Source organism: Gymnoscopelus braueri (genome assembly GCF_963280865.1).
Source record: "Gymnoscopelus braueri genome assembly, chromosome: 1".
In the NCBI taxonomy this organism is placed as follows: Eukaryota; Metazoa; Chordata; class Actinopteri; order Myctophiformes; family Myctophidae; genus Gymnoscopelus; species Gymnoscopelus braueri.
This window is the reverse complement of record NC_137603.1, coordinates 24,309,919-24,329,277: the sequence shown is the minus strand read 5'-3', so window position 1 is coordinate 24,329,277 and position 19,359 is coordinate 24,309,919. Positions and strand designations below refer to the sequence as shown.

At 42.2% G+C, this 19,359-nt stretch overlaps 2 protein-coding genes across 2 annotated transcripts in view; both read left to right on the top strand.

Annotated features, from left to right (window-relative positions):
• The window catches only part of galns (galactosamine (N-acetyl)-6-sulfatase), a 31,189-nt gene extending 19,355 nt beyond the window's left edge, over window positions 1-11,834 (top strand). The window contains exons 12-14 of the mRNA XM_080428372.1: window positions 3,710-3,831; window positions 8,812-8,929; window positions 9,694-11,834. Coding sequence (XP_080284498.1) covers window positions 3,710-3,831; window positions 8,812-8,929; window positions 9,694-9,780 — 327 coding nt within the window. The 3' untranslated portion in view covers window positions 9,781-11,834. The remainder of the gene's footprint in view (window positions 1-3,709; window positions 3,832-8,811; window positions 8,930-9,693) is intronic.
• A 3,952-nt stretch (window positions 11,835-15,786) lies between these two features.
• On the top strand, window positions 15,787-18,220 carry cklf (chemokine like factor). The gene is made up of 4 exons (XM_080428090.1): window positions 15,787-15,924; window positions 16,672-16,827; window positions 16,965-17,060; window positions 17,223-18,220. Exons 1-4 carry the CDS (start codon window positions 15,865-15,867, stop codon window positions 17,343-17,345), a joined length of 435 nt encoding a protein of 144 aa, XP_080284216.1. The 5' UTR covers window positions 15,787-15,864; the 3' UTR covers window positions 17,346-18,220.
• Window positions 18,221-19,359: the final 1,139 nt, after the last annotated feature.

The following is a 19,359-nucleotide window of genomic DNA, read 5'->3' as shown; positions in this document are numbered from 1 at the left end:
CAGGTCATAATCAAATAAATCCCAGCAGTAATTATATTCATCACACGTGCGGAAATTCACGCTCCCGTATAGAAAACGGGGGACCCTGCTTGTGCTGCTCTGATCTGATACCCAATGGGAAGAAGTGGGTCCTCCCTTCATCCCCCTGTCCTTAAAATGATGTCCTTCTTTCTCCCAGGGCCTTTTCTCCCAGCCCTGGCTCTGTGATTCGAGCAAGGCAGTTTGTTTTATGCCCCATCGGTCGCTTAAATTGCTCTCTCCTTCAGGGCCGCTGAATCAATAGCAGCCTCCTTTATCAGCTCATGTGAACTGGAGTGGAACTTCACAAATAATGGCGTCTGATTGCCTGTGAGTTTCCTATCGATTGGTGTATGTATGTGTAGGCGGGCGTGCGCGAGCGCGTGCACATGCATGTGCAAGTCTATACACAAATGTACATGTCTCTTTATGTATGTGCGTGGGTATGTTTGTTCTGATGGTGTCCTCTTGTGCTACGCTGTATGTGAAAGTTAATGCTGCAGTGCCGTCTGTTTTCAGCATATCAGTGACTCAGTGAGACTATAAGCTTGATCAACCTTCTCAATGTGACATAAAAGACAAGTCTTTGTTTTTCTTGAAGGTTCACAAAAAACACAAATGTAAACTGTTGCACAGCTTTTCAAGTGCTTCGTCAATCATAACATCAATCAAAAATATTTCCTGTAATTTTATTAATAGAGCCACATGTTTTTTTGCGTCTGGAGGTCAAGGGTTGTGCTTAAATGACTACTGTGACTTGCTTATCTACCAGTTATATAACTTTGACCCTTTGTGTTATTTTACAAACAGGATTAAAATATTTTTTTTCTATTGACATAGTCTAAACAAGTCTGAAATCCTCAAATGTATCGGTTACATTTCGTCATGTCAAGTTTTTCAAAAAAAAATACCGAATATTTTTTTTTATTTTTTATTATTACATAAAAATATCTATACAACAACAAACAATCTTTGTCCCCAAAAATTACATGGGCCTTTATTTTATGAAGGTGACAATTTGTACACTCTCAGCGTTAGATTAACACTCAGGATCTTACTGTGTATGGTGCGGAACCAACAATCAGCTTTTTCTGCTTCCCATCTCAGTTCTCTGCAACACTTAAGAGATAATTGTTCTCCAGGCCTATGGTGAAAAATAAACAAGGGACGATGGATGTTTGTGAAGAAGAATGAAATGTGTGGTTAATCACTGGGGAAGGCGCTATTGTTCTGTCCTGGCAGTGCCCATGTGGTTCAGTCACGGGGAAAATGAGAAATTTCACAGCCTTAAATAGCTCTCATCAAACTCTCTTAACTCTTCTCCCTGTGCGGCAACGCAGTGATGTTAATGGGAAATACTTTTGGTGACCATGGCTGTTTTTTACGGCGTGGCTCTGCAGGAGGCTGGCCGTCTATAACGGTACTTCTTTTTCATATCAAGGACCCCCAAATTAATATGTATTTGGCAGCGGACCCCCATCAGAAAACTAATTTTTTTTTACCAGGGACCCCCATACAAGATTAGCGAAAAATATTCTGAAAATGTCTAAATATTTCAAGATTTGGGGACCCCATATAACCCCCTCAAGGACCCCTGTGGGTCCCCGGACTCCACTTCATATACAGTAGTTAACAATAATAAACTGGTCGTAATTTGACTTTGTGTGGCAAAACACGGTAGGACAGAGGGATATAGGCACTCCAGATATTTAGCTTAATTTATAGCAGACAAGAGCTGATCTACAAGTCCACAACACGTCTCATCACGATGAGAAGCAAGCGACACCGTCGTATGACTATGACGTATAACTCAGGCTTTACTCAGTGTCCAGTGCACAGACCAATATCTTTTAGGTCTGTATGTAAGTGGCAGATAATCCATGATGAGCAGCTCAGTTATTGAAGAATAATGCACGATGCCGAGGCTAATTGCCTCTGCAGAGTTGCAAGACTGTTTTGACCTTCACCTCTGCCTCGTCCATTATTCTCCTTTATCAGGCCACCTCGTTCTCTATTATCACTTACTCGTCATCCCGTTGTCCTGCTTTGTATTATAAACGTACTATGGTGAAATGGAACTAGACTATATTATTTTATAAACTCAGCAACAATCCGCAAGAATCCTATACTTGATGTAGTTATACTTGGAGAATGATATCTTCGTGCAAAATTGATTTTTTTTTCTTTCTTTCTTTGGGGGGGATCAAAGATTCCTTTTTCCAGTCCTCCCCACAGCCCCTGGCTGCTGCTGCACCTTATCTTGTAATAAGAACCCCCTCCGCTCCAGTTTGAAAGCAGTCTAGCAGTATCTATAGCATTAATGTCAGGGGAGATATGGAGCTCTCGCTGTTCTGTCCTAGCTACAAGAGACAGAGTCAGAGAGATACACATGGCAGGCCTTTCTTGCAATCCTCTGGGACAAGATCTTTTACATTTCCAAGACCCTGTCTTCAAAAGGCAGTATGGGCAAGTCTGGATCACAGGGTACTCTACAGAGAGCGAAGAGAGAGGGAGAGAGACAGACAGACGGAGAGAGAGAGAGAGAGAGGGTGAGAGGGAGTCGAGGGGCAGGCATAGAACTTGGAGGTAGCAAGAGGAGGAGAAGTAGAGTTTGGATGTGCTCCATTGAGCTGAGTGTCTTCCTTCGGGTCCCAGAGGGGGGTCGGTACAACACCTTACAGATGAATGCCTTCTTAATATTAGCTGTGTTCATCAAAATGTACACGTGTCTTTGTGTGTGTGTGTGTGTGTGTGTGTGTGTGTTTGTGTTGGGGGTGTGGGTCATCTCTAGGGGGGTCTAGGGGAGTGAGTGGGTGTGAACTCGTGAACTCTTTGAATTGACCTGATTTCCTCCATATTGAAACGCCTGATCATACATTAATTTGACATAGTTGAAGAGGATAAATTCATTTAGGAATGCAGGTGATTTTCAAGGGGTAAATAGAAAAATGTTGCTAGTGCGCACTCATTGCTCTGGTGCACAGGTTTATTACTTCAACAGAGCTGCCGTAAGCCTAATTTGTATTGCAAGTTATAACTCTGTAAGATATTAAAATATTTAATGTTTTCAGAACATTTATTTATTTGCATGGTAAAATGTTTTTTTTTTATTACAAAGAGCAAGAACGCTAATTTACTGTTCACTGTCCTCCAGTGTTAGTTGCAATTTCAGAACGCTAATCATAAATCAAGTATTTCTCATCTGAAGACCAGTTATTTTTTTTCTCCACAAAAGGTTTTTTTCACATTGTGTGGCCTTGAGAGAGCAATTTGACCTGCTGTGGTACAAACTTTAGATTTTGTATCATGTATGACGAAAAATGTTGTGGCACCGAAGGGGCCAGCCGTCTAGAACTGTGTGTGTGTGTGTGTGTGTGAGAGAGAGAGATAGAGAGTTTTTCATCTACTGGATATAGTCTTACCCATTACTTTTGGTCAAAATGACAACCACCTTTGGCTGGGAACAGTAAAGGTGTAACAAAGTTGAATAAACCACTCAAATTTCGATGGAAATGTGTACGTTCACAGACATAGTGGGGAGGAAATGATTAGGTCTTGACTTTAGGAAATCGGATGAGAAGACATGACTGACAAACCTGCATTTTCCTACCCCCATCCTAAACGTTTTTAGAGCAACGTGGCTCTAGGTTTTTCCTGTAACATTCTCATGTGTGTGCATTTCTCTTCCAAGGGTGTCAACTTCTGCCCGGGTCAGGAGGTACCAGGCGTGACCACTCACGTCCAGAAAGAACACACAATGGAGCCAATCATCTTCCACCTGGGTCGGGACCCGGGGGAGAAATTTCCTATCAGGTCAGTCCTCCTTTACATAATTATCTCCCCTTGGGGGACGGCTTCCAGCAGAGAGGAGGAAGAGCAAGAGAGTGGGTGGCAGAGGAGGTAACTTACTGTATCAGGAATAGAGGGAGGAACTGAACGGCACAGCGCACACCATAGGAGACTCAGAGGTGGGAGGGTGGATGGGGAGCAAGGTGAATTGTCAGGTGGAGGTCCTGATACCAATGAGATCAATGCTGATTCAGTGGTGTGAGAGAAGGGAGGGGAGGTAAGGACTGCCGATTGATCCACTCAGCCAGAGAGCGCCTGATTAAACCCTCCTCTGTGCGGTTTGCAAACAGCTCCTTAAAAGATCACTATCTACCCCCCCCCCCCCCCCCACCACCACCACCTCCTTCAGCCCCCCATCCAATGCGCCCGCTGCAAGTTAAAATGATTGTTCAGCTCTCAATTGAGGGAGTGTTCTGTTTGATGTGTTTCTTCTGTGTGTCCCTCTGTCAAAGCACATAGTATAGGGAGAGTTGAGAAACACTGAGGGGAGAGAAGGTAGGACTGAAGATTACCCTCACAGATCAGGGTGCAAAAACAAAAGACAAATGGTGTGCACGATACTGTATATCGGTCATCATTTCTGTATCTGCAATATTGGCTTTAACCGATCGGTATATCGAACCGATATCTAAACATATAAATATATTGGTTTTACCCAATATTTTAGTTTGAATGCCTTTTGCAATGATGAAGGCTGCATATTCAATCAATGGTTTGCTGCAGAATATTTCAAAAGGGTCAGCAAGTTGGAACAATTTGAAATAAAAAGATTACATTTAAGTTGTTTATGTTCAGATATGCGGAAACATTTCAATATCATGCATCCCTAGTGCTGTAATAAAGAGGCATTGCTTTTTAAAATACAGTGTTTACATTGTCGATATTATCTGTCTTTATACAGATAATATCGACAATATTGGTTATCGACAGCAACAACAATGTTGATATCTGTTATCATATTGGCCAGAAATGTAACATCGGTGCATCCCTAAAAAGAATAGGAGAGATTGAAATTGCATATTAATTGATGGAACTTTTTAAAGGAATTCCATCCTGCATTGCACATTTATAATGACAATGTAACTGTGAAATATTTCTTTTAATGATCCCATAGTTTCTCTGGGTATTGTCCTCATCCATGGACTTACGCTCCCTGACTGGGTCTGTGTATCTCGTTTTACAGCCTGTCTTCGTCTCCTCTTTAACTTTCCCCTCAATCCCCTTTCACACCGGAGGGGAGATTGGATGATGAAACATTAATGTTGTTTTTGTTTTATCTTCTCCAACCTCTTAGCCTTGCTTAGATTCAACTATAGGAAAGCAGAAAAGGAAAACCAATCAATAGGCAGTCATGTATTGCACGCACACGCACACACACACACACACACACCCACCCACACACACACACACATCAAATCATGTCTGTGGGTGGAGGTCATTGGGTTGGACTAGAAGGTCACCATATTCTTGGTCTTCTCTGCCCTCCAATCCCACACAACATGGTACGCCCTTTACTTCCTTCTCTCTCCTTTCATTCATTCTTGTTAGTATTGTTAATTCTCCTTTCTTTCTAAACTCACCCCTCGTTCCTCCCTTGTTACTCTTTTCTCTGTTCCTCTCGCTATGTGTCTTGGATCACTACTCAGCTGTTGTCCCTTGGTATCCACCGGGACCATTCTCCTCCGTCCTAGTATTGTTTGTGCGTGTGTGTGTGTGTGTGGGGGTGTGTGTGTGTGTTTTGGCCGTGTGCTCCTCAGTCCCCCAGCTGGACTGGCTGGCTGGCCGGCCATCATTAATCTTTGTCTCCACCTAAAGAGCCACTTAAGATGATGTAGGGCCTGTCCACACACATACCTTCACTACTGTGGCAGGCTGTGATACAGCAAAGAGCACACACGCGTACACACACACCGCCCAGCCCAGCCCAGCCCAGTCCTATCACCCAGTAGCACAGTATAGGCTCACACTAAAGTGCCTTGGAACAAAATGCTCGCATTAATATCATTTAATTACGTTTAGCTATTTGTTTAATGTTTACTTAATGTACTATGTGTCCAGTGAGAACATGTCCTTTTCCTCTTGCACCTTTTAGACTGAGAGCTTCTGGGAACTCAGATTATTAGACTCGAAGCACGGGCTTGGACAACTATCACTACCAGGTCACGCATGCATTTCATTGGGGACACTGGGAAGCATCCCAGTGGATTTGTTCTCTCTGCCTGTTCTTGTGCTGCCTTTAGCTCACCTTCCCAACAACCCTGGTCTCCACTCCCTTATGCAGCAGGCGGTTTTTTTAGCCCACTCTGGCCTCATCTTCTCTATCGTACCTGCCTGCCACCAAGCTCATCTGTGCCCAATCAATAGTCTTCACTGAACTGCTCAATTTCCACTGGGGTGGAGAAGATTGTGGAGGGAGGGGGAGGCAGGGCAGAGGTATTTGATTTGATTGTCTCTTCAATTCCCCCACCTTCTGCTGTGTGTGTGTGTGTGTGTGTGTGTGTGTGTGTGTGTGTGTGTGTGTGTGTGTGTGTGTGTGTGTGTGTGTGTGTGTGTGTGTGTGTGTGTGTGTGTGTGTGTGTGTGTGTGTGTGTGTGTGTGTGTGTGTGTGTATTCCAGCAGTAGGGTTATGAATCAGTAATCAGAGTGGTGACACACCTGAGCAATGCCCCCCCTGTCCCCCCCTGGGTGTCATACATTATAAATCAAAAGACTTCATTTGCATACAGCCTGGTTATTATTCTGGTTTTTGCTTTTGCACTAGCAAGCTAAGGGTTATAATCATGATAATGAGCTTTGCTGACTGTGGGCTTTTCATTTATTTGTTTGGAGAGCACAGAGGGCATGAATAAATATATTGTTAGTTTTTGATTTACAGGTCTGCAGTATGGGATAGTCAATGCACAGACAAAACAATATAAGTTTGTATTCTGCTGCAAGCCTCTGGTACACAGCGTCTGTTTGCCTCGAGTGGATGCCGCCTTGAATACTTCTCGCTCATTGATGCGTCTCCCTCACATTTACTTGTTCTACGTGGCTCCATCATTTATCAGAAACAGAAATCACAGCAATCAATAGTAAACACAGATAGCGTGGGGAAATTAAATATCCCTCATGCTGATCGAGATATTGTCTTCCCGGCGGAATCACACATTTTGAGATTTCAGATAGCTGGGCCAATCTTAATGTGATTCTCAGCTTTTTTTTTTGTTCTGTGGGAAGTAATCCTGAGATAATGTCGGTGCTAAGCTTATAACAAATGTGGCACACATGGTGAGAGACCTAAATGTCAGACTGTACCCTACCCAGTCCAGCCATGGTAGGCCAGAGTAAAGGCTATGAATACAGGAAGAGAGGAGCAGGTGCTGCCGCATTGGAGGAAGCCCCGCTGCCCTGTGGGAGATCCACGCGGAGGGGGGGAGAGGGGTGCTGGACAGGGCCCGGGGTTATTACTCTAATTGACACTTCACCTCACACACATGCACATGCTCCCCAGGGGCCAATCAGAGGGCTGGATTTGGGGAGGAGGGTGGTGGGGAGAGGAGGGAGGGGTGGAAGGCTGGCACAGGTGCTGCTGGTGAGTGTATCGGGGGTGTAATTGCACTGGTGATATTTGTCTATCTGTGTGTCACGCCACCAGACGCCCACTGTCCAAAACACACGCACACACACGCGCGCGCTCGCAGAGCCCATTAACCCTACAGGTCCTATTGAGAGTAGCGTTCCTTTGAAAGCCTTCAGGGCCTCTGTGTTTTACACACTGAATATAATGATGCACAGAGGTGCTGCATGGGGCTCGCTGGTGTCCAACAACAGTAATTGAGAGACAGGGGAGAGGGGGGGGGGGGGGTTATATGGTCCATCCTGCTCACTGGTGGGCTTTCCCAAAGGAGGTCAGCATGGACGGCATGTAATTGCTGTTGGGCAGAAACCTTGTATCTCCATATTTCAACTTTTTATAGTTTTTTTTTCTCCGTTTTTTTCTCGTAAATGAATGCCCTACTTCGACAGTGTCACACAAAAGTAGCAAAAATAGCTTCTAGGTTTTTGTTATCAATTGTTTGTATTCATCATATCAGCAATATATCAGCAAAACAATTATGCCAGTATACATAGATGCGTCATGAATTAAAAAAGTTTTTTAAAAAAATAATAAAATAACCAAAAAACGAAATAGCCTCTAGTTGTGAGCTTGTAGATCTGTAATTGTTGCTATTTTTAATAAACAAAATGAGGTGAAAGTAGTTAAGTCTGTCCGTGGGTTTTATGTATATTTAGCCAATGAAAAGTATTAACAAGAGCTTGTAAGTAAATAATAACTACATTGGATCCATTGGAACACTTTTTTTCCCATTTCCTGAAAAGTAACAGTTTTGGACATACAAGGTTTCCACCCGACAGTGGTGATGTGTGTTTTTATCTAAGTGTATCTTAAGTGTTTTTCTTTGCCTGTTGAAAGTCATGTCTTCATCACCTTGATGTGATGAGTTAAGCTGTGAAATGGCAGCGGTAACAAAATGAGCATCAACATCAGTTTAACCTCTTTAAAGGGCCGTCCAACTATAACACCGACCACTATAAAAATATAGTTAAAGAAATCGTTCTTGGTCAAGTGGATGGGAGTTCACATCACAACTATTACCAATACTAATGGTGAACGATATACTGTAGTCATAGTGCTCAGTGTGAATCAGCTATTTGAAAATAGCAAATCTTGTATGGGGGTCCCTGGCACAAAATATTTTCAGATGGGGGTCCACGGCCAAATGCATATTAATTTGGGGGTCCTTGACATGAGAAAGTTTGAGAATCACTGAGGCCGACCTTCAGAATCACATCATTGTAACAATGGCCATTCTTATTTAGGTCTGATGTCAGTTCTTTCTCGTGTGTGTGTGTGTGTGCGTGTGCGTGTGTGTGTGTGTGTGCTGTACTGTGTTCTTGCAGTGTGTTATCGAAGGAGTACCAGACTGTATTGAGCCGTATCTCTCCGGTTGTGCAGCAGCATAAGACCACCCTGGTGCCAGCAGTTCCCCAGCTCAACATGTGTGACTTAGCTGTCATGGTAAGAGTCATGCACTACATGCATTTACACACAAATTACTTATTTATTACTTTTCTTTGATGATACATCAGGTGGTGCATCATACCAAAGTAGCAGAGTTTAATGTCAAATAATCCATGTTTTAACTGAATCCATTTTCATCAATTGTCTGCTGAAAGGAAAATGACATAAAACGCATGTGCGTGCGCCAGCACTCTTCAAAATCACACGTGAAAAGTTTTCATTAGTGCAGATAAAACCTTTTGTGTTCTATCTGTTCATCTAATTTTCATTATTTTCTGATACATCAGATACACGATTAAGGGAACCTGATAAAGCCTTTACTGTATGAAACAACTGAGTCGTTAAACCCTTCTGTGTACCAAAGCCATTCTCATTTCCTCTCTGCATTCAGTCAGCAATGAGCCCGAGGATGTTTGTTCCACTCCACCAAGACTGTCTTTTATGTTCATATGTTCATATGTTTACCAATATTTTTTCTTCTCTCCTTATTAGCTAAATGGCTTATATCAGAAATCATCACCGGACTGGAAACCTTTTGTCGCTGATTGTGTGCTGGTTTCATGCATTTATATTAAGTCAGCTGAATTGAATTATGGCTTTGTTTCCTAAAGGACTAGTCTCTCACAGAGCTCTGGTGCGCACCATTCCTACACCAGCAGTGCCCCCTTGTGGGGAATAGAATAAACAGCATGACAAACTGCACAATTCTAACCGGACTAATGGATCTTCTTCCACTCTCTCTCACTCACTCTCTGTAACAGAACTGGGCCCCAGCAGGATGTGAGAAATTAGGAAAGTGCCTTAAAGCTCCAGAGTCTAAACCCTGGAAGTGTGACTGGCCTCACTAAGTGCACATGCCTGAGCCAGAGAAGAAGACAAGCAATGAAGCATCAGATGAACTGTGTGCCTTAACCCTGCCGATGAAGAACCAATCCAGTGTGTAAATGAATGTGAATTGTTTTGACATGCAGAGATCAACACTCAAACAACTGGATAATAAGGTGTCCTGAATCAAGACTCGTACAAATCCAGTCCCATCACCCTTCCAATCCATATTTAGCCATATATCAACAAGTTGAAATAAGGCATTGTAGGCTGAAATAGTTATGTTTTCTACCATGTTCTTGCCTGTGAACAAAATATAAGACATTTGTATAAGATATAATGTGTGGATTCTCACCAACTTGGAAAAGAGTCAGGTCATTAAGAAATCAGTACATTTTGATGGTGAGCTTTCAATTCCATTCAGGATTTTATTTTCTTCACATTTCTTATCCCAAGTTCCCAACGGCCATGTCATATCCATATGATATGGATTATTACTAGCAAGGACAGTGTTAAGTTTAGGCCTGGGTTGAATTAATTTACTATAGTTAAAATTGGGCATGCCCAATCTTAATTTAAGTAATGAAACCCATGCCTAATCTTAACCATATTGATAATGCATTATTAGTATGGTTAGCATTAGGCATGGGTTTGATTAATATACATTAGTTAAGTTTGGGCATTTAGTATGGTAAAGTTTAGGCATGGGTGTGGTTAAGTATGGGGTAAGGATCTTGGGAAGGTGTCCTTTCTGTTTTTTTTGTTTTTTTTACCGAATATGTTCCAAGATTTGTCATCTAGTGACAGCCTGTCATATGGGTAAGGAAATGAGGAGGTTGGAAGTAGGAGGAGTCATTGCCGTCATATACTGTGAACAGAACTAGTGGAAGTAGTCTGCACTAGTGGAAATGCTTGATAGGCTCAAGGAGATACTTGAAAAGATTACTGAATTTGAGGTTGGTCGTCTTAAACGTAGGCCTACATCATTTGCCACGGGCTAGGGGACAAACGATTTCACTATGTAAAGAAACCTTCAACAAAAATAGATCATTTTTTTCCCTTTCTTTTTTTAAGCTTTTATTTGGAGAGAGACACCTGGAGAGAGTAGGGGAGTAATATGCATCAAAGCGCTTTACAATGTATATCACACATTGACCCATTCACACACCGACAGCAGAGGAAACCATGTATTTAGGAGCTCAGGGTCTTGCTCAAGGACACTTCGACGGGCAGGAGGAGCGGGAACCTTGTGATTCCGAGGCGGCCGCTGAGCCACTGCCCCTCCCCAACATTGTCGGGGAATGGAAATAATGTGTGTGTTGTGCAAAACCAGGGAGTCCAGGGTGAGGGATGGAGGTTCCAGGGGAGGATTGAAACCCTGGTTCTTTTGGCTTTGGGGGTCCATGCTGCATGTTTGTCCTGTGAAGGACATAGGAAACCCCAAAAGAAATCAACATGTGGGAATGATTACGGCTTGAGGGAGTTGTGTGCATTCTTAATTAAGGTCGTGGGAGTAACAGATGTAACCATGATATTCTTGTGATGACCAGCGTCCGAGGATCTGTATGATGTGGTTGCAATGGCTTTCCGGGTGGGAAAGATGGGCCCAGCTACATCTTAGACATGCTGAAGCCATATGAACCCCTTAGAACCCTTAGGTCATCTAGGGCTGGCCTACTAATTGTTCCCAAAGTTGGAACAAAACATGGTGAAGCAGCATTTCGCCACCATGCACCACAAACCTGGAACAATATTCCAGCCATAGCCGTTTTTAAGTCCAAGTTAAAAACATATTTATTTAACATTGCTTACTCTAGCCAATGATGGCTAAGAACAGCTAGGTCTTGCCTGGGCTTTAAATGAGCTGTGCTGTCACTTTTTTATTTTTTGTATCAAAGGTGGGAGTATTTGTTATAATGTATATGCTCCTATATCTTATTTTAATTGTATCTTATTATATTCTCCATTTCTTTTTAAAGTGCATTGTTGCACTCTGATTGTATTTTTATTCTGTAAAGCACTTTGAAGTGCCTTGGTGTATGAAACGTGCTGCATAAATAAAGTTGCCTTGCCTTGCCTAGACTCACTGCCATTATCCCTGAAGGTGATGCCATTCCATTTCGATAGTTGAGTTAAAAAGTGTGTAGGGGGCAAACACGTCTGCCTTGCGGTCAGCCCGGTGGAAGGGTATGTCTCTCCGGGAGGACCTGCTGCAGGTGAGCAACCCTCCAAGCCAAGATGGTAGAGACTGCAGATTTGGAAGTGGGGATTGTGCGCTTGGGACAGCTCTCGCAAACAGCTGATGGGGGATGGAGAGAGACTGAGGACCGACTGGATGGCGAGGAAGATCTGTTGGTGGTGCCTCCGAGGATCCCGCCTCGGTGGGGCTTGTGGGGTGGACCGGTCGAGGGCTGACCCGCGCTGGTCTTAAAGGCTCTATGACATTCATTTTCACTTTTTTTATTTGTTTATGTTTTTTGGGGGGTTTTATGACCTCAATTACACCCAAAAAATCTGAACTTTGAACATTTAGTGGATTTTCTGTGGTCTGGGGTTTTCTGAATAATTAGGCTGAATAGTAATCTGAGCTTGGCCCTTCGGCAGTGAGGTCACAGCCGATTAATCCCGCCCACTCTCCTCCTTGCCCCTCCCCTCCCCTATCCTTTCCTTTGGGGGGGGGCGGAGCAGAGGCGATAATTGACAGGCAAAATCCCTCACCAGCGACACCCGCAGGCAAAGATTTCTTTTTTCATTGCAGTTGAAAAGGCTTTAGAAATGTGAGAGAAAAACACCTGCCATGGATCAATGGAGTGGATTTTTTTGTTAAAACTTTCTATGCACGTTTGAAGGGCCATGACTTTAAATGTGTGTAAAACTGAACGTCATGAAACCTTTAACCTGAGTCCATGGACATCAGGATCGTGTTGACCAGCGAGGCAGGAGGAGAAGAGCTCCTCGTCCAACACATTGAGCACGAGCTCCACAGCCGACGGATGGTAAGAGCAAAGCCCTCATCTGAAACAGGGCTACAGTAGTCAAGTCATCTTTATTTATATACTGTAGCACAAAACAGAAACGCATAGTTCACAAAAGCCAGACTAATGTCAAACATAAATTATAATAACAAAGCATAAAATAAAAATTGAACATTTAGTATTCTCATTATTATTCATTATCAAAAACCCAAGCTTTGTTATTCATATTAAATGATTTACTTTGTTAAGTTCTATTATTAAACAACTACAACAACTAAACTAAATAATTGACTTATACTATTCTAGTATTATTCAAATGATCAGCCTATAATAAGATGTGTACAGCTGATTGTTGTCACTTGGGAAACCAATCACACCAGAGTGAGTGATCGTATCCGAAAAAGTTCCCCACACCTTAATTAAGGTTTTGTTACATTTATAGCAGAACCTGTCCAGTGAGCTAATGTGCAGCTCACTGGAAAAGCAGCGTTTTCACTCGGCAGCGCTGAGTCAGAGCTACGGCTGCGCCAATACAGTGGTGATGACAAGAAGTTAAGGACTGTCACCTCTTTGGCTCCAACCTTTTTGGCTCAGCTCTCCTGCTTGCTTTTGGCCTGGGGTTAAGTATGCTACCCCCCACCCGCCATTTTCACAGGGTCCCATTCATCATCTTTGTCCTCTGTGCTGACCTGGAGGCCCAAGCAAGCCCCAAGTGTACACAGACCCTTCTCTAGTGACAGGCAGCAAAGCTGAGAGAGTCTCCACAACTCACTCCACTGGCCAGCTCCATCCCGGTCACAGGTGTGGGCTCACTACTCCTCAGCTCCCTGGCCCAGCCCCAGAAAGCCGTACTCTGCCCAGGCGGTATGCCTCCCCGTCAGCGTCTAGGCAGAATGTGTGGCGCTATCCTCCAGAGATGTCTACAATTACAATTTATAATTTAGGCTTTTAACAGATGCTCTGATCCAGAGCACATCTTCTCACTTATTTATTGTATAATTAAATACTTGAATACTTTGACATAATTTTCACATGATGAATTAAAGCAGCACTATGTGCAGTTTGGGGTATCAGTGTGGCCACTTTCGACACAAATAACATGGTAGCCAACATCTTGTCCGGCGAGGACGCGCTGTGATTGGCCGGCCTTGGTGCCTTGGCAAATGCCAGGATGAAACTCATTGTTGTCTCCCCTATATAATGATAATGAATTTATTTGTGTAGCGCTTCTCTAAGCAATTTTACAAAGGCTTTACAGACATGTTAAAAACTGCAGACAACCAAGCAATAAACAACATATTGTCAACAATATATAGCAGTAGAAGTAGAAGTGCCAAATAAAGGCAGATAGACCTAAGAAAAACACATAGGTGTGTTTTCAGAAGAGATTTAAAAGAAAATCAGCCACCACATTGTCCTTTCCAGCACGGTATACTTCACAGTGAACCTACTGTACTGTATATGGCTGCAAAGAAAGGTACCACCGTGCTATTCGGCCATTTGTGTCCCTCATCCTATATGGATCCTTTGGAGGGCACGATGATCAGTCTCTAGAACAAAGTCTTTTCCCGGGATGTAATACCTGAGAGTGTCTAGAGCCCACTTGATAGCTAGACTCTCCTTTTCAATAGTGGAATAGCGAGTCTCTCTTGGGTAGAGCTTGCGGCTCACATGCATCGGTCTGTACGGTAAAGGGCAATGAGAAGTCAGGGCTCTGCCAAACAGGATCTTGACACAGACACTGTTTGAGTTCCTGGAAGGCTGTGTCACAAGCTGCTGTCCATTTCACCATCACTGGACAGGACTTCCGGGTCAGAGCTGTGAGTGGCTCTGCTCTGTCTGCAAAGTTGCATATGAAACGTCTGTACCACCCTACCAGACCTAGAAACGACCTGAACTGACGTTTAGTCGTAGGTGGTGGGCAGAATTGGACAGCTTCAATCTTGTCAATTTGTCTACGGATTTGGCCTCCCCCTATTATATACCCCAGGTACTTGACCTCTGACTTAACCAGCTGGCATTTATTGGCGTTGACCACCGGCGCGGCCTGCTGAATGTGCTGGAAGATGTCAGTGAGGTGTTGGAGATGTTCTTCCCATGTGGAACTGTAGATGATGACATCATCGATGTAGGCTCTCAAAACACTGTCCATGAGTCTTTGAAAAATTGCTGCTGCTCCATGTAGGCCGAAGGGCATCACTGTGAAGCGATACAGATCAGAGGGAACTCGGAAGGCTGTAATGTCTTTGGCTCTCTCAGTAAGGGGAACCTGCCTATAGCCCTTACACAGATCAAGAGCAGTCAAATATTTAGCATTTGGCAGAATCTTAAATAATACAATCAATGATTAAGAAAAAAACAGGTGGTGAAAACAAGCATGCTATTATTATCAGGGAGACAATTTTAGGCCATCTCAACATTGGGGGGCACACGTCAAGCCCCCAAACCTATACAGGCTCATGGTGCTATCAGTGTCTAATAGCTTGATTATGCATCACCAGTATTAATTACATGGCCACTGATTGTATTCAGATGTTTTTTTTGGTTTGTTTTACAAATAAAATCAGGAACTGGCTACTAACTTGTCTTGTCTATAGAATTCAAATCAGCCCAACTAAGTACATCTTAAATTCTGTCACTGTATTTGTGTAAAGGGGCGGCAGTGGCTCAGGGGTAGATTGGCCGGTAGAGCGGCGTGAGGTTCCCAGTTCGATCCCGGGCTCCCCCTAGAGTTAGTGTCGAAGTGTCCTTGAGCAAGACACTGAACCCCTAATTGCTCCCGATGAGCAAGTTGGTGCCTTGTATGGTTTCCTCTGCCATCGGTGTATGAATGTGTGTGTGAATGGGTGAATGTGCACCCAATCTATGTAAAGCGCTTTGGATAAAAAGCGCTATATAAATGCACCATTTTAAAAGGCAAGGTCAATCGTGCAATGTGTTTATGTGTGTTTTGGGGTTTGTGGGTGTTTATAACCACCCATTTTGAGGTGTAAATATACTTCACGTATTCATAGAAAAAACCTTTAAGTCATTTCCTGCACAGCTAAAGGGGAACTTGCTTCATCAGGAAGCAGGCACAGAAAGCGCTGTTGAGGACATTGCAACAAAAACAGAATTAGTTTTACACAAGCCATGGAGGTTGATACAGCCTTTCTCAGATCTGTGAGGGGCATCGTGAAACTAGCGGAGATGGTGAGCTATTATGTATATAATAATGTTTAAAATGGGTTCAACAGCTAGTTCTAGTTCTGTAGAGTAGCTCTAATTTCTTTACGTGCCTGTGATTTAAGAGATTTGTTTATTGATAGATATTCTCAGAAGTCTAAGTGAAAAGTGGCTGGAGGGCCAGGTGAGCAGACATGGTATTGAATCTACAGTATATAGGTCAGGGTCTTGTATTAACCTGCCCAACCTATTACACCTCCTCCTCCGCTCATATTTGTGAAAGTATTACGTGTCATGATATTAGGATGGATCACGTAAGGGATCATGGCAAGAAAATGTTTTATGATTTAATTTAACATCTTAGTCAATGTGGAATAAATGAATATTTGATATTTTGCGTCCAACAATGTTGTATGCATAGGGAATGTGGTCCTCGGTGCAATATGATCTTTATAGTTCTATTGATTGAATTTGTTTGCTCACAACCTTGCATGATGTGTTAAGAGAGTTACACTGATGTGATTTGCTTAATCAATGGCTGTGATAATCCCTAATACTGTAACATGCAACATACTGTGCAACATACTGTAGTAGATTGTTACTGTCTGCTCGTCTGGACATATATGGTGAAAAGCCAGTCACAAGCTTTAGCAACACTTTCAAAAAATGTACTATCAGACCAGTCATATGTTTCACAATTCATAGCTGTTGTTTTTTTGTTTTTTTCAGTGAAAAATACTAATTGGATTTATTTTATTTCATCCCCTGTTCCAGCTGACTCTGTTTGTGGCATTTGTGTGCTTCTCGGCAGCATCCAGACCCAAGTACATTGCAGCTACAGGCCTGGAGTTTCTGGTCACTGGTCTTCTACTCTTATTATACACACTCAAGCTGAACAAGAAGCTGACTTTCTTCTTCTGGCCACTCATAGTAAGAAATATCATACCCAGTGACAATACTTGTAACAAAGCAAAGTATGTACATTGCTATTATGCAGGGTGGTCTAATAATGAATGTGAGACACAACCATTTGGTCTTTTCATGTTTCAAAATGTTTCTCTTTTCAGGATGTGTTCAATTCAGTGTTTGGTGCAGCTCTTGTGCTCGTCTTCAGTCTGATGGCTGTGTCTACCTACACTGTGAGGGGCACACTGGGTGGAGGGGTGAGATTTTCCATCAATAAGAATTATTATTATTATTGGACTGTGACATTTTGGTGGACTGATTCACAGATTACACACACCACCACAAACCATTGTTTTGATCTGTAGCTAATATTGTAGCCATTGATGCATTTCATTTTTAAATGTGTTCTCTTCTTCCAGATCGTGGGTTTAATGTCAGTGGTGCTGTTGTGTGCAGACAGTTACATTGTATTCAACAAGATCACATTCAACAAGTCGAGAAATGAACAAGTGACGGAAGAAAACAACTCTACTAGGCACTGACATACTCAGCTGATCACATTAAATCTGTTTTTATTTTATTTATTTTTCTTCGATTTTTTATTATTTATTTTGTTCTTTCTTTCATTCGTTCATTCATCCTGGCTGTCTGTCTGTCTTTTTGTTTCTTTCTCATGCACACATAAACAAACCATCAGTGAGGGGAATCCACTCAATTTGTACAGTAGGCTACTAAATGGATAAGAAACCTTTTCTAAGCCATCAGGTGGGTGCCCAGTTTATCTATTGACTAGATTCTGAGCTCAGTAAAATTACAATGTTGTATGCTAACAAGACCTGTGTGTACAGTACTTGTCTTTTCAAGAATTGTCTTCCTGTACCATGTAATGTGGTTTTAAAAGTTGGGTCCTTATTATATAGTATTAAAAACAAATAGGATGTTCAGTAGCTGCTACACTGTACATTTTAGTCATTTACGCAGAGTAAAAAGATAATATAGATTAATTCATGGGTCTATTTATAATAGACATTGATTTATTTCATATGAATTACTTATGAACTTTGTTCGAGAATGTTGACAATGTCTCAGAAAATGTTATGGTTAGACAATAGGCAGCTTACTTTTACAAAAGCTATCCACAAGTTTCCTATAGGGCGTTGTGGGCATCACAATATAAAGTATATTCCATGTCATATGCTTTTCTTCGTTCTCAAGCACAAGCATTAAATGCGTTTCTGACGTGATTTTACCACACCTCTATTACGGCTATAATGCCAATCTTCCCCATGGTTTTGTAATGGTTTTCCTCACAATTGTTGTTTTTTCTGTTTGTATAAGTATACAAAATGATGCCAAACAAGGTTGGTAATGCCCTGAAGAAGGCTACAGTCAAAATATTGGTACAATAAATATGGAAATTGCATGCAGAACTTGAGTGTGCAAATCTTATTTCCCTTTAGATATTTAGTTGTCACAGTGATCTGCTGTCCCTCTGTGGCACGGGAGATATGTTAGAGACATACATTGTAAAGGTTGTTGGTTCAAATTCACTAGGTATCCTTTCGTTTTGGTTAAAACAAAACTTTTTTGTTGAAAGGTTAAAGCTCTATATACTGATATAATCATTGCTATAGAGTGTTTGTTCAGTAACAGGGGCCTCCCCATCTCTCCAGATCTTTAATTTAATAAACACAAAATACATTTTCAGGTGGGTTGCCAATTTCAGCCAATCAGGATTAAGTACCCATTTATCAGCTTAAATTTTATAGTGTTCCAGCTCATTTCTTTGTGTCATCACTTCCAATTGCACTTGTTTATCCTGTATTAGTACATTGATAGACTAGTAGGCCTTCACACTGAGTAGTCACATAGTAGTTCTCTCGCCTGATTGGATAAAATTGGTATCCCAATATTTTCTGTTTATTAAAGAGCTGGAGAGATGGGGAGACCCCTGTTACTCAGAAAAGTTATTTAAACTTATATTGGCCCACTGCAGCTTTATGGCCTATTTCAAATATATTGAAAATAACATATCTACCAGCTCACAGCTGCTATTTTCACTATAGGCTATTAGCCTATTAATATTTGTTGAAAATGTCTGGAATGTCAATTAAAAAAGAAATAAAAAAAAGATGTAATTTGTACTACCAACTCCTGTACTTTAACTCAAATACAATTTGGACAGAGCAACTTTCACTTGTTGTTGTAGTTGTCTCCACCAGGCCGAAAGGCATGGCCGAGAATATGTTTTGCACCCTGTCTGTCCGTCCATCCGTGTGTGTGTCCCTGTGTCTGACTGTGAACAGCTAATCTCCGGCACGGTTGGCTGGATCGCAGCGAAACTGTGCCCACAATCCCTGGATGCCAGAGCAGAACCTCTGCCCCAAATTCTTCACATGGGCCTGTTATAGCGCCACCAGGAGGCAATTTCTTTTGACAGTACATCTACAGATTTTGTCCAAACATCATGCAAATTGGTACACAGTATCTCTATAGTCATTAAACGAAACATGTCTTTCAGATTTTTCATATTCCATCTCGATTGGCTTCCAAAGT

Excerpts from the sequence above, each read along its gene's own strand:
- cklf (XM_080428090.1), top strand. The coding sequence starts at position 15,865 with ATGGAGGTTGATACAGCCTTTCTCAGATCTGTGAGGGGCATCGTGAAA. Across the intron at positions 16,828-16,964 it reads TCTTCTTCTGGCCACTCATA|GATGTGTTCAATTCAGTGTT; the intron begins GTAAGAAATATC and ends TTCTCTTTTCAG. Across the intron at positions 17,061-17,222 it reads GGGGCACACTGGGTGGAGGG|ATCGTGGGTTTAATGTCAGT; the intron begins GTGAGATTTTCC and ends CTCTTCTTCCAG.